At 32.0% G+C, this 15,253-nt stretch overlaps 4 protein-coding genes across 5 annotated transcripts in view; 2 read left to right on the forward strand and 2 right to left on the reverse strand.

Annotated features, from left to right (window-relative positions):
- The window catches only part of Pus1 (Pseudouridine synthase 1), a 188,986-nt gene that overhangs the window by 50,521 nt on the left and 123,212 nt on the right, over positions 1-15,253 (forward strand). The window lies entirely within an intron of this gene.
- LOC139988312 (uncharacterized) lies at positions 408-4,551 on the forward strand. 2 transcript variants are annotated; one of them, XM_072005558.1, is made up of 5 exons: positions 408-975; positions 1,322-1,489; positions 2,505-2,667; positions 2,823-3,044; positions 3,279-4,551. In XM_072005558.1, exon 5 carries the CDS (start codon positions 3,419-3,421, stop codon positions 4,316-4,318), a length of 900 nt encoding a protein of 299 aa, XP_071861659.1. In that variant the 5' UTR covers positions 408-975; positions 1,322-1,489; positions 2,505-2,667; positions 2,823-3,044; positions 3,279-3,418; the 3' UTR covers positions 4,319-4,551. The 2 variants fall into 2 exon arrangements, with proteins under 2 accessions (XP_071861659.1, XP_071861650.1); XM_072005549.1 differs by lacking the exon at positions 408-975 and having other exon boundaries at positions 1,214-1,489.
- LOC139988264 (uncharacterized) lies at positions 4,573-7,161 on the reverse strand. Its single transcript, XM_072005466.1, has 8 exons — positions 6,691-7,161; positions 6,423-6,582; positions 6,233-6,345; positions 6,021-6,152; positions 5,738-5,945; positions 5,530-5,674; positions 5,333-5,447; positions 4,573-5,261 (listed from the first exon to the last, which is right to left on the reverse strand). Exons 1-8 carry the CDS (start codon positions 6,880-6,882, stop codon positions 5,106-5,108), a joined length of 1,221 nt encoding a protein of 406 aa, XP_071861567.1. The 5' UTR covers positions 6,883-7,161; the 3' UTR covers positions 4,573-5,105.
- Cpr13 (cuticular protein 13) lies at positions 11,852-13,109 on the reverse strand. Its single transcript, XM_072022402.1, has 2 exons — positions 12,980-13,109; positions 11,852-12,532 (listed from the first exon to the last, which is right to left on the reverse strand). The coding sequence occupies exons 1-2, from the start codon at positions 12,986-12,988 to the stop codon at positions 12,218-12,220; spliced, it is 324 nt and encodes a 107-aa protein (XP_071878503.1). The 5' UTR covers positions 12,989-13,109; the 3' UTR covers positions 11,852-12,217.

Consider the following 15,253-nt stretch of genomic DNA (forward strand, 5'->3'; position numbering starts at 1 on the left):
ATATTTCGAGGTTTTCAACGAAAATAAGGTTTGTCAATAAATATTAACAGCATTGTATTGACAATACATATTGATTCTTTTAGTTGAGAATCTTGAAATATTCACAATATACATGTATATCGAGATTCTGCTGAAAAGACCCTTTTATTCAATATAATAAAACACAACGATACGATAATTGTTATATACGATTAATTGTGGCGTAGTTAAAAAGAAAAGAAATAAAAGCTACGTAGTTTATATGTTAATCTCCGGAAGTAAGGTACGTATTATCGCAAACACCCGATATCGCATGGAAACATATCGTATTTCCATTATACGTAAGTAAGTGTACAATATAAGAGAAAACGCAACAGTACATAAAATTTATTAGATAGATCATGCATTTTTCATTCTAAAATAGATATCACTTTGGAGAATATCAGTAAAAAAGCTTGGTCATATCTGGGTCAATTGATTAGTTCTGTTACCTTTAGTCCCATTTTTATTTAGAAAAAGCGATCTAAAAATTTTAGAAAGGCAATTGAAAATGATTTACGTGTAAATTGTATAGAATATCGGAAATATTTCAACGATATTCGTAAATCTGTTGAATAATCGAGAAACTAGCTGCAATCGTAACCCCACAGCACTGAAAACATCGATAGAAAGCGAATTTTATTTTGTTTCCCGTATATGTCATTTTTGATGCAATATTTTTTACCAGGTTAAGAACAGAACGATAATTAAATAAACGACTATATCTTAAAACGTAAACGGAATAGGAGGACTATTTCTGGAGCTGGCGAGGATTTTCGAAGGATTTCCAAGTTGCTCCAGATTGCACCGCGCTCCAACATTTTTGCAATTGTATCCTGAAACCGAGGGGGATCATGATCGTGAAAGCAAGCGGATCAATGGATTGTCCGTATTCGTTAAAGAAACAGAGCAACGTATAGAACACAGAGAGATTCCGCAGAAAACCGATAAAGCCAAGTATACAAAGTATAAGTATAAAATATTGGATAAAGAGTTTTCCTTTTTTGTCACGAAGCGCTTTAATTTCACTGAGAAATTGTCCTACGATTTATTTTTAATATGTTAATTTCAGTCGTTCGTACGAAAAGAAAAAGATCGTATTAAAGGTATAAAATTTATCTAATTTTTTGTTAGAGGAAAAGAAATAGAGATATATGTTGACCATTTAAATTATTGTATGTTTTTAATAAAAAAATTTACCAAACGTATGATGGAATATTTATCTGAATAAGATGCCATTTTATTAGACAGATAAATATTAGAAATTGAAAATAACTGTTACAAGTAAATTAACGTATTTCAGCGACTGTAAGAGTTGGTGTAGATCGATTTGGAGTTCGACCAAGAGGAAACGCGTTCGTACAGGGCCGATCTTTCAGAAGAAAGGAGGAAAGGTCGTATTTAATTTTCAACACTTCGTGAAACCGGAGATAATCATCGAGGAATACACTCGCGTGAACATTTACAACAAGTAATATTTAGTCTTCTAAATGAAATATAATAAAGATTAGAGAAGACATTCTTTCACGGTAAGACTAATTAAGCTTTTCTTTGTAATGCCGATCAGGCGAATGCATTAAGCGACAAAAAAGGTCTATGATGTTAGTACGAGAACAATGGAAATTGGAGTTTTGAAAAAATGAGGTGTTGCATGAAACGGTGGTAGGCTTTTCGAAAACACTGATTTCTGAAATTTCACAGGCCGCGTCTAGTCAAAATTAACAAGAAAGAATCGCCGAAATCTGCGTCGTGCATTCGTGAAAAACAAGTTTCTACGGAAGCGATTCTTCGTCAAAGCAAATCTAAGTGTGAAAAGACACGAACGAACATCGATGCTACGGTCGAAGAAAAGATAGCTGGATGGAGGTTAAAGAAAGTTAGATACGTTATATTGAGATTAGTATCCAATATACAATAATGAATAAATATTAATATAAGTATTATCACGGATCAGCATATCTTATAAAATTCTATATGACCTTGTGGAAAGGTCATTTTTTTATCCAAATTATTTTGTAAAATATAAAAAGTACAGTTGTGTAAAAACTTCAGAAAGAAAACACATATAGGGGAGCAAAATTTGTTTCGATGTTACTATTATTATCTTATTATCAAGCCTAATATCATTGATTTATTCTACCTTTTTTTTTTTTTTTGAATTGCTAGAATTAATTCTTATATCGATTGTACAGTTGAACTTTACATTTATTTGAACTTTAATTTCGATAATCGTATTTTATAAGAACATCGCATAGAGAAACGTAAATTACAGCGATTTGCACAGAATTTTCTAAGAAAATCTGTGTAAATATGAAGAAAGTCTGTGTTCGTTACTGTATGTAATTGTTCCGCAAAAAAATGTTTACTTTTTAATTCTCAGTTTGCTAACTTTATCATATTTATGTATATTGAATAAATATTTAAATCTATTGTTTTAATGTGAATTGTTTATTCAAAATTATTAATATATCGGAAAATATTCATAGTCCGTAGAAACCGTGCCAAAGAAGACAAGAAGGACTCCAAAACGAGTTACAGCAACGCATAATTTTGTATACGAGTTCAATCCATTTGGAAATCCAACATCCACTTCCAATAATTCAACAACAGCGAAAGGAGTTCGAAATCTGTTGAATGTTGGAGAAGGAGGTATAGTATACATATATACGGATATATATAACTTTGTAAAAGAACAGGAAGCTATTTTATTTTAAATAAAATTTGACCAAACCTGACAAATGATATGAATTTCTTTCTTTCTCTCTTTTTAATTAAAGATGTATATTTTCTTATTGTTTTTGCAGATTCGCTTTTCAGACATACAAATAACACGCAAAATTCCACTAATGTTCGGCCACATACCACCGCAGAATTACCAAAATTGCACTCACGTAGCGATACCCTGCGAAGAAATTCAGCAAGACATGAAAATATAACTAATTATGGGAAAACTGCAAATTTACCTACGATAAAAAAGCAGGAAATAGGCGACGAACTACGATTGGCTAAAGCTCGTAATGAAAGACGTAAGATTTTTATGCAAGTTATTTTTAATTAACATACGCTTGCATTGAAATTAATATATAAAATATTTCAAAAAATTAACGATTCCGTATATTTTTAGCATCTTTTTAAATTACACCTATTTTAAAAAGTGATTCTAATTTAGAAATAAAAGATCATTTCCAACTTATTTTTATTTATTTGATTATTTATAATCAAAACGTTCAAATTATAATGTTAAAATTCTGATTTTCCAGGAAAGCTTGTCAGCAAAATTGATCAAGAAGTTGAAGAAGTAAAATCAGATTGGCAAGCATTACGTTCGAATAGCGAATGGACGCAAAGTAAAAATTTTGCAAGTGACCGAACGAGAAAATTATATGATACACTAGAAAAAATGACACAAGAGATAGATAAAATGCAAAAATCCTATTTGGATCCAAAATCAAACCAGTATTTACACCGAGGCGCAATGAAAGCCTTAGATCCTCCAGATTTATCTTTCGAAGAAAAGGCGGCGAAAGTTAAAAACATGCTGTTCCCTAAAGAGAATAAAAAAATAGTTGACGGAACGTTGAGTAATCCATCAAACACGTTAAAAAGTAGTTTATCAGGTATAGTCTCATCAAAAGATATAGCCAATAAAGAAGTGGAAAAGAGATCGCTTCTTTCCAATATGCAATCTCAAAATATTAAAAACAGTACAAAATTAAGTAACAACTTGCCATCGAATCTTATTAAGCGAAAAACAAGTGCAAATAATCGGAAAAATTTAAAAAAGATTAATTCTGATACTGAACAATATTTGAACAATTATATTAGTGAAGCAGAAAAAATTTTTGTTAATAAAGAGGAACCAAAAATTCAAGAATTAGAAATCCATCCAGAAGATGTATCAGATATACTGAAAAAGCTGAATATAAATTCTGTTGATATATTTGATATTGCTAATAATTCTGAAGAAGATTCTCCATTACAGAGTGTGGAAAGAATGGGAAATAGAAATATGCAAAGTTCTGTACAAACAATTATGGATCAAAAGATTGGAAGTGAAAAATTAAAAAAGGAAGGAACTACAAAAATTTCGTCATTAAAGGAAGATGATCATTTAACAGAACATAATAATGTGTTAAATTATGATACTTCCATTCAAACGAATATTAAAGCTATACATCGAGACAATGTTTTTATAGAAATGGGTTTGCACGCATTGAGTAATAATTATCCTCAAAATGCTTTGATGCGTGTTCTTCAGTCTGAATATCTAAAAAAGGATAGAACATTGAAACCTATGTAGAACTTTAAATATTAGCAATATTAATGAAACTAAAATACATTCCATAAAATTGAATTCACATTTGTGATTAAATAGGATTATATAATAAAATTAAATAGTATAAAAAGAAAAGATGTAGGAAGTAACACTTGAAAGATATTTTAAACCATATAGAAAACATATTTTTTTTTCATTAAATGTAGTACATTGCTTAATTATAATATTTTTTTATGTTGAAAGTGCGTCAAATATATATAAATTGAAATATGTGAAAATTAATTTCTTTGTTTTTCTTTTATATACAGTCTTATGTTTTACAGAATATACATTTATCTTCTATATTAAAAAATGAGAATTCTTATGTATGTGTTAAAACGTATCACAAGGTATTTTTGTTAGCTAGTATTAAAACATATACAAATTAAAAACAATAATTAGTTAGGCTAATGTATGTTACAAATTTGTAAGAAAGTCATTCAACCAATTCCATTGCGTGCATAAAATTATGGCACTGTTCTAATGAATGACCTGCATTACGTTGACGTAAACTGCAAACTGAACGCAAGGAATATATGAAATTCTCTTATAGCATACATGCCCAGTATTTTGATATGTCTTCAACTAACCAATGTATGATGTATGTATAAACATGCCATACTGGTATCATATAAATGTTTAAAATTTTCATTAAAAATCGTATCCAGCGATCATGACCCAGGAAGGTATGCTTGTATAAGTTCTTATCAATCATGTTTCTTCGTTGACTCCGATAATAAATACTTGTAAACTTCATTTTACTCAGCACATATCACAATACTGGAAGCGCTGAACTATGACTTTGGTATATGATGGCCCCTGTAAAATTAATTGCTGCTGCTAACACGAAAACAGGCAACCAACGACCATGTGACGCGGTCACTAGTTCAGCTGTTAACGGACCACACAAAATACCCGGTATCGTTGCCTACAAATATTCATTTAAATTACTAATATATTTGTAAAATATTTATAATGCTAATAAAAATAGCTACGTACTATAGTGTTAGAAACTGCAAACGTGATTCCCGCGTGATTTGGTGCTATATCCGCGTGATTACTAAGATGTCCTGCAGAATTACACGCACAGAGTCCCATAGATATTGACACGAAACTATAATAAAACAAAATCTAATTATATTGTATAATTAAAATAAAAATTATTGTATATATACTAATTTAATTTTAATACTAACATTACTGCAGCAAGTAAATTGTCTACAGCACAGAATGCTAATAAAAATGCACCTGGTCCAATCAAACCTATGTTTGTCATTAATCTTCTTACAGATAGGACTGGCCATCTCTTCTGTATTAGATTGTCAGCACTATGTCCAGCAACTGTAGAGATATTCAATTATCAATTTTTAGCAATTTTTTTATTAGATGTTAAATAATACATACCAATACCAACAAGAGAATTCACAATATATGGACATGCTGTGAAACTAATACTTTCTTTGTTGGCAGAAAGATTTCTAGCTAGATAAGTTGGTAACCATTGCATTATTATGTAATTGCTCCAATTCATTGCAAAATGTGCTATATACAATGCCCATAAAGGCCAATGAGAAATGAATTCAGTCCAACGCAGATTTCTATTTTGTGTTACCTTCAAATTATGAAATATTAATTTATCCTTAAGTATTATATTCATACAAGATAACAATTTAAATGAATCGACTACCTTAGGTACAAACAATGGAATTTCATCCTGAGAATTAGTTTCGTCGTATAACATTAGCCACAAAAACGTCCATATGATGCCAATAGTTCCAAATAAATAAAATCCTGTTTGCCATGACAGATGAGGACACAGCTGTAAGTATTTTGAATGAAACAATGGTCAATAAATATTTCCAAATAAATAGCATTCCATTATATAAAATTCAAACTTACAACAGATGCAACAACTTGTCCAACAGAGCCAGCTGCTACAAGATATCCAAATGCTCTAGATCGTTCTTCTACAGGAACATTGTGTGCAAATAGGTGAAAAATAACTGGCAGACCTAACAGCAATAGACAGTGATAAATAAAACACTATACTTTACGAAACTATTTATATATCTGTTTATTAAAATCTTACCCAGGCCTTCTCCAAGTCCCAAAAGAACTCGACAAATGATGAGCAATGGAATTGATTGAGCCAAGATTGGAGTTATAACTGTGCTAACAGACCACAGTAAAACAGCCAACATTAATACCATTTTACATCCAAAACGACTTGCTGTGTTTGCACCAATAATCTAATGTAAAAATTAATAAAATAAATACAATGAATGTGAATAGTACCTTAAACTAAAAATGAATAAATCATAAAAGATTTATAATATTAAATATTCGAATATATATACCTGACTAGTAAAATAACCAAAGGCAAAGGCAGAAAGTATCCAGCCTTGCCAATACAAGTCCCATTTAAATTCATCGGTCATGGGAACAATTGCTATAGGCATTATAACTCGATCTGCCGCGTTTATGAAATTCGCGGCGGAGCATAATGCCACGATTCGCGAAGTACGTGGAAGCATTCGGAATTTCGGCATGTTTGGTCGATGTTTCAAATCACTTACATCGCACAACTAATTCGGTATTTCTAACCTCGATGATACATTAATTTAAACATTTACTATAATGCAATATCATTCGATAACGTGTGACTGTTAATAGAGAACGTCATCACGTGTTTGATTTGTATCCAGTTAAACGGTTTGCTACAGTTAATAAATCTCATAAAAACAACACGTAAAAAGTTTCCACATTGTCACATTAGAATCTTACAAGACGTGTCAAATATTACGATTATGCGACGTGTGCAATATTGTTTATAAATCTTATCTATAGATGGTGCTCAAATTTGCTGTGGCAAAAAGGAAGAAGGTGTAACTGTAGATAACGTAGAACAAACTTAATACCATCGATGAGGTACGGAATAGACGTGACACCATTGATTAAGGACAGGATAGACATGACACCACCGACGAGGTATAGAATATACATAACATTTGTGATATTTATCTACCGACGTTTTGCTGTTTTACCGGCATAATTATTGAAAACTTTTGTATCTACTGTTGCTCCGTTAATATGATAAAGTTAATATAATATGAGGTTTTGAATATAAGTACTTATTAATGGTTAAATATTCTATTCATTTCATTTTAGTATTGAGCAAGTAGAGACAAGCCGAAATTGCAGATTACCAACCACCGCTAGCAATTTTGAGTGATGCAGCAATGAGGACACCTGCTCGCTGTGAAAATTCATTCATTAGCTACGAATCTGGGCGTTCAATAGTTCCCTTTTTTGTTATGTTAGTTTTAATAACAACTCAATGCCGGAGACGCGTCACGCCGATCATAAAAACCAGTTAAAACGGAAACCTTTTTGCGAGCTGTACGCACTCGCAGTTACAGACCGCTACCCTCTGGGAATTATAGAGCCTGACCTAAAACGACGCGTACTAGTCATCGAAATAAGCACTATTGAAGTTAAACACCGAGTACTTCAATAACACCCTACACGTCCTCTACCTCAATGTCATATTCCAGAAATCATCAAAATTTTAAGAAACAACGACATATTGCTGAGATATGACCTCAATTTTTAGTATTTTCAAGTATTTACATACATTGGTTTGTTTATTTACATTTTTCTTTTATTTATTTATTTAATTTTATTTAATTTGTGTTGAATGTTTGAAGTCTCACTTCAACTTATGAAAATGATAAGGATGGAGAGTGAGAAGTAGACAGAGTTAAAGGTAAATTATAAAATATTCCAATTATTGATTGAATTTAAGAAATTATACAATAATTTTTATAAATGAAACTAATTTTATAGTAATTAACGTACTTAACTATCTGTATTTCGCAGAACATAGATATAGTAACAAATAAAACTTAATTCTAACTTGAATAATTCAAATTTATTTTTATAATATAACTATTGTACAAGCATTTCTTTAAAACTAATATAAATTAATAGTAGCGTTTCATGCAATATTTTAGGAACTAATAATTTATGCTATTTGTTACAATATAAATACATTTGTAAGCCTTAAACATAATTTCAAAACAAGGAATATAATGAGTCAAAGTTAGTAACAATTATTTAGAACTAATTACAACTAATTGATATAGTGAAGTTTCTGTGCCTCCTGTTGCAATTTCCTCATGTTGCAGCAAAAGTAATCCTGCAACATACAATATTAATTTCACTTGTCTTATATTGGGTTGCCCGGAAAGTTCTTTTTGTGTTTTTAATAGGAGGTATAAAACGTCCTTCTGTGTACCTTTCTTAAATAATGTACGATCCTTTCTCTTCTACCTTCTGCCATCTCTCCGAGAGCCTCATAATGCCATTTTTCCAAAATTCTCTTGGCTTACTTTCAAAATATTCTTCGAGGCCGTTTTTTTCACTTCGTTTGATTTGAATTTTATATTCCGAAGAAAATTCTTTAGAGAGAGGAACAAATAATAGTTCGATGGTGCAAGGTCTGGAGAGTATGGAGGATGTGGTAAAAGATCCCAATCAAACTCTAGAAGTTTCGTTCGCACCGCTAAAGAAACGTGGTGGAACACGACGTTACGTCTGTTCACTACTTCAGGACGTTTTGTGATAATGGCTTCCTTAAGTTTTTCGAATAGGATGCAATATTTTTCACTGTTGATCGTTTCCCCTTTCCGAAAGTAATTCGTAGTAGAGGATACCCTTCCAGTCCCACAAATTGAAAGCAGCACCTTGCAGCACCCAGCAGGATGAAGTCCAGTTCTTGCTACCGTTGGAGGACGCTTATCTCGACTGGACCAAGATCACTTGCGCGCAGTGTTGTCGTAGAGAATCCAACTTTCATCCCCAGTAATTAACTTTTTTAAAAATGGCTCTCTTTTGTTGCGTTGAATTAGCAAATCGCATGTCGAGATTCGATTCAGGAGATTGCTCTCCGTCAGTTGATGGGGGACTCACACTTCGCATTCGAATCGTTGTTCGCGGAATGTTTAAAGCATCTGCTATCTCACGAACACTAGACCTTGGGTTTTCATCGAGGTAGGCCTTGATAAGGTCAGTATCAGTGGTGGATGGACGTCTGCTGCGATCTTCATCTTGCAGATTAAAATTTCCGGCTCTAAACCTCCTAAACCAATTCTGGACTGTTTGGACAGTTATAAACCGATCATTATAATCTCCTTTACAGTGATTTTAGGCGTATTATCTTTTTTAAAACAGTGAAACATAACGTGCATCTTTTGGTCTTCCATCTTTCACCACGCAAAAAACACTCGATACACTTTCTACTAACGTCGAGAAATGTTCTCTAGCCTTACCAGACGATAACTAGTAACCACACGATTGACGGTAGAATGATTTTTTTTTTCTTTCTCGAGGAGGAGAAAAGTACTTATTACGCATACCTAGACTGAATATGTGGGACTCGGCGGATGGAGTCGCCATACCCACTAAAAACCCCTCCTCTATCCGCTCATCTTATGGTACAGGAACCAACCCCGGAACCGTCTTTTAACATTACTTCAGGGTTGACCTTAGTGTGTACCCCTGAATAACTCAGTCTTCTCGATTCAGCCTACCATCTTGTCTTTTCCTCCTCTCCACAATCCTCTCTTGCATTCGTCTTTCTTGCATAATTTTCCTGGAAAAGACTTGGAACCTATTCCAATTGTCCTCTTTTCTGGTTACTACCTTTCAAATTCTTTCAAACTTTAGTAACTTTTAAATTCAGACCTCTCATAAATTCACTTAGGGCAGTGGAACAACCATGTTCCGCATCGTCACCACCGGTGTCACAATCCCAATATCTTGAATGATCCTCCTTGTTAATCGTCTTTCGATACACATTAAAAATCCCGTGTCCGGTCAAAATCTGCATGGTCCAATCTTTGAAGTATCTTTTGTACTTTTTAAAAGTACAAGCGTCAGAAATTAATTTCCTCGTCCAGTTGTCACTTCTGTAAAAACTTCATTTCTCTTCATTTGTCATCAATGCGTTCTTTCACCGCCCTCATTCTCTCCACAAAATTTGAGGTATCTCCTGTTCTGGAACAGGTCTAATACTGTTCCTGTTGATAACTCCTTTTAATTTCATACTTTTCGGCTTTCCTCAATCAGGTTCTTAAACGTGTGCTCCCAGACTTTACTAGAAGCACGCTGATCGGTCGGAAAGACGATGTAAGTGCAGGGTCTCTACCCGGCTTCGGAATGAGAATTACTCTCGCCACCTTCCATATCGCAGGTATCCTTCGGCTGTTGTTCACTGCGTTCAACACTCTCAACATCTCACCTCTACTGTTGACACTCCCGTCAATTCTCATGAAATTCTTCGTCGGTCTCGTTAGGAATAGCTCATCGACAATGGCTCGTATCTTATCCACATGAAAGCCGTCTGTTCGGACTCTTCGGGTTATCTTGGTCATAATAGCCTTGTATGACCTTCCCCATGGATCTCGATCTAACGTTGCACAGAATTCTTTCCAACCCTTCTCTTTGTTAGATCTAATCAGCTTCTTCATTTCTGTTTTTTTTTACGGAACTCATGTGATCAGTGCAACGCGTCCGTCGCTCCTCTCAACGAATTCGTTGAGGTCCGAATGGTCTGGTGGTTTATTTACTTAAGCAGAATGAGATAAGGTCCCGAGTGGCGAACGCGAAAAGAACTTTTCGGACGACCTAATAATATAATAAACTAATTCTAAAAGTATTATAATCACATTTGAATAATATTAATTAAAGATAAACGTATTTGATGCTGTAGAAATTGCTGAAATTATTTATTAAGTATTACCTATACCAATTAATGTTTTGCTCTATTGAGGAGAATTTGCGAACCTTTATTCATTCTCTCTGTCTAGCACCATTCGTATCGTCTGTTTTAGTCGCACAGAATTGCCTTCTGTGTCTAAAACCATTCATATCCTGTCCTTGTCACATACTATTGTCCTCTCTACCTAGAACCGCTTGTACTTCTAACCTTATCGTACACTGTCGCCCTTCTGTCTAATACGAAAGCATATGTTTATCCTTATCGTACAATATTGCGTTCCTTATCTACGAGCAAGCCATATTTTGCCACCATGCTCTCATGCTTCAAGTTGTAATTATTTCCCTTACACGTTAGTGTACAACAAAAATGGATACATATACTGTATTGCACAAAAAGGGCGACACTGTACGATAACAGGAGGAAGCTGGTGGAGACGGGAACAAGCTAGTGAAAAGGTGTGGAAACAGGCGAATGCTGGCGGAGACGCGTGGTAATAGACAGAAGCTGGACGAGACGTATGAAAACACGCATAAACGGAAAAAGATGCGTAAAAAGGAATGTAAGCGGGAGGAGACGCGTGAAAACGCATTGAGTTTCACATCACCACCAGTTAATAGTTAATGCATCCCAAATATCTCGTCTGTGTTTAGTGGTTCTTAAGAGAACGATATACATATTATATTTAATTCATTCATCATTTAATTTAGAAAAATATACAGTAACTAATGAGAACATTATCGTATCTCTTTTGTGGCTATACATCAGTACATACACATATATATGTATAGGCACTATGTATGAAATACATGCATGTGTAAGACAGGATGGAAATATAATACTTCTGAATAAAAGAGTGTATATAGAAACAAGTAGCTTGTTTAATAGTATTTGTTAAACATTAACATAAGTATGTTACAGAACAGAAATGTACTACTGTACATTTGTACAATTGTTTTTATGGTGAGACACACATAAAATATGTACAATATAAATTTCAACAACAACAAAATCAATCTAATGTAATCGCAGTTTTCGTCTTAATTCATAGATGGTACTTGGAGTGTGGCAATTGGTGAATGTCATATGTCAAATATTTGTATCATTTAAACATGGGGAAGATGTTCTCCCTGTGGATGGAAACCATTCTCGTCGGCAACGTAGTTCACAGTGTAAGCAACATTGGTTTTTGGATCGACAAAGGAGAAGCTGCCTTGAGCTCTCAGGAATTGTCCATCAGATCCACCATCGACTGATTCTGCAGATTCCTGTTTAGCTTGTCCGTCGGAAAGTTGGTAACCGTAGTTATAACCGCCAAGACCGATATTATCAGAAGGAGTTTCTTTCACGACGACTGCTTCCTCATGTTTTGGTAGAGGAACTGCTACAGCAATAGCGATAAAGGCGGCAAAAGTAATGATCTAAGAGAAATTAAAATATATTTATTAATTAAATAGCATATACACCAACAAAGTTAGGAAATAAAAATTAACAATTGATAAACTGCCTATAATCAATTTATCTTTGATGTACACATTTATAATTAATTATTTTTGTTAGCGTGTTACTATATCAAATATATCTATACAAAAGAAATTTGTAACATTTTTGTCTTTAAATTTATCACGATAATACAGTAAGACATATCAAAAAAATGAAAATAATAAAAATTGCAAATTTATTTGTATCTAGAATATGTAAAAAAAGAAAGCTATACGTATAGTAAATTAAAATTAGACGAAGATTAATATACATAGAATATTGAGCATTTTATGTTCTTTTAATTATTTTATAACTAGGTTTCTTTAATGATTTTATATCTATTTGAACTTGTAATTGATCTCTATATTATTTACTATGATACTTACGGTTTTCATTTTGAAGGTGGGTGTGTATGTTTGGTTAGTCCCGATTGAAAGACTGATGTCGATACTGAGAATCGTCTCGAATTTTATAGTGGCTCTCCTTCTGCCAAAATTTGCATGGTTTCACGATAAATTCACCTTTCACCTTTCTTAGTCCTGTTAAAGGCACCTTATGGTTGCTCGACCTTCGTTGTAAAAGTGTGTTGGTTTGGCGAAATCGAAAATCGCAACTTGATTTTTTATAAGATTTTATAGAAGATTCTCTTGGAAAATTGATTTGAAATAAGTTACGACTAATTATAGAAATAATGAATATATTTGTATACTTGATGATTATAATTGAATTAATCTACATATATTATCTATGTAGTCTAAGTGATGAAAGAAAGTTGTAGGAAAAAGACAGTTCTCAGAATAATTTTATATTTACGAAAACGTAGAAAAATTCTGTCTAAATATATCGATAATTTATTTAGTTTATTGTAATATGTAATAAATCTCAATAAATTAATAGAACACGTAGTGTGTAATTATATTAAATAAGTAACCTAATATCTAGTTTAGATTGTCACATGAATATGTGAAAAATGAAAATATGTTTTAAGATATTATTTATTTAAAAATTTATTTTTCTGTCGTATTCTACAGAATAAGTTTTTCTCCATAAGAAAAAGTGTGTAATGAAGAATTTTATATCATTTCAAAACAAGTTTGAAGTATTTTAATGAATTCACATAATTTAGGAAGTACAATCAGAAAACATAACATTTTCTATAATTCATAAAGATAAAGAAGACATCCAAAAAGTTGCTATAATTATAAGGATAGGAGGATTCTGGATATAAAATGTAAAATTAAAGGCAATTTGAGTTTCTACATATTTATTGATTCTTTCTATTTCAACGAAATTAAATTAATTATATTTAGACACTAAATAGTTTTTAATTGTGCCAAAATTATATTTCACTTAGTTTGTACTTATTTTTATATGCACAACCTTTAGAAAATCCTTAATTACATGTACAATCCAAGGATAATCGGTTTCTAATCAACGCTTATCGATTTCTAAACCGTTTCTAAATATCATATAATTTATTCTATTTTTACAACACGTATCGTTACGACACCACCTTGTCAAATGTACGCAATCGTTTCATAGTGTCTCATCATTACGAACTCGTGTAGTAATGGTCAATAGGTGAAATTATCGCTTTGAAAGCTATACTTTCCTTCGTTGATTCTCCTTTCCCTCTTCCAACAAATGATTTAGTTTGTTTCATTTTATATTTTATTTGAACCTCTACTTTCTGCTTATTTAATTGAATTTTTTATTTGAAACTATTTTGTTGTGTGGACACAGTAGATGAAATATATTTAAAAAACGAAGGAACAATAAATTTATTGTTTGGTTTACAACATTATTCAATGTCCTTCGTTTTTTAAATATGTTTAAATTAAACATATTATTAAAACAATTATTAGAGAAACTTTATTGTATTTCACGATATTATAATGGTATAAATTAAATGGAAAAAAAGAATATATTGGAAAATGAAACTATTTATTGTTAATAATAATATTGTTCTCACAATAAAATTATTATATAATAAAGAGAAAAATTACAAGTTTTTTAAACAGACACACAATATAAAAGAGGATTCATATCTCTGTATATAATTTGCATTACTGTTACATCATTACAATATTATACTTAAAAAAATATACATTCAACAATCTTGCTATGAATAAATTGTATACATAACCCACACCAAATTGTACAATAAATCGTCCTTGAGTCGTTGATAACTTATACAATTGGTTGATACGAGTTAAATAATTGAAATAAAAAGAAATTATATAATTATTAAATCTGATATCTACAATTCTTCCATTTCAACAAAATCTAATCTTTTAACCCAATGTCGATCAAATTAGACTAGATATTGAAGCAGGTTCTTGTGTATATTGTTTTCTTAAAAGATGTAATTTTCAAATTAAAACATTCTACAATTGACGTTCAAATCTCATATACTTCAAGAAGTAGTAAATATACAATATAGGGACTTTATGCAAAAGCTGATGCAAAGCCATACAACTGTTTGAGGAACTTTTTTGGTACTTAAGAAATAAAAGAAAATATGTTTTTTTAAGCATGAAAAGACGAATACTTGATTAGAATACATAATATAACCATATCAGCCATAAGTTAGTCACTTATTAATCACAGATTTATTGGAAATCTCTAACAAAGTGTATTTTATTAAATATTCTACCATT

Source organism: Bombus fervidus, chromosome 1 (genome assembly GCF_041682495.2).
Source record: "Bombus fervidus isolate BK054 chromosome 1, iyBomFerv1, whole genome shotgun sequence".
Lineage (NCBI taxonomy): Eukaryota > Metazoa > Arthropoda > Insecta > Hymenoptera > Apidae > Bombus > Bombus fervidus.

Excerpts from the sequence above, each read along its gene's own strand:
- LOC139988312 (XM_072005558.1), top strand. The coding sequence starts at position 3,419 with ATGACACAAGAGATAGATAAAATGCAAAAATCCTATTTGGATCCAAAA.
- LOC139988264 (XM_072005466.1), bottom strand. The coding sequence starts at position 6,882 with ATGCCGAAATTCCGAATGCTTCCACGTACTTCGCGAATCGTGGCATTA. Across the intron at positions 6,583-6,690 it reads TTGGTTATTTTACTAGTCAG|ATTATTGGTGCAAACACAGC; the intron begins GTATATATATTC and ends TTTTTACATTAG. Across the intron at positions 5,675-5,737 it reads GAATTCTCTTGTTGGTATTG|TTGCTGGACATAGTGCTGAC; the intron begins GTATGTATTATT and ends ATATCTCTACAG.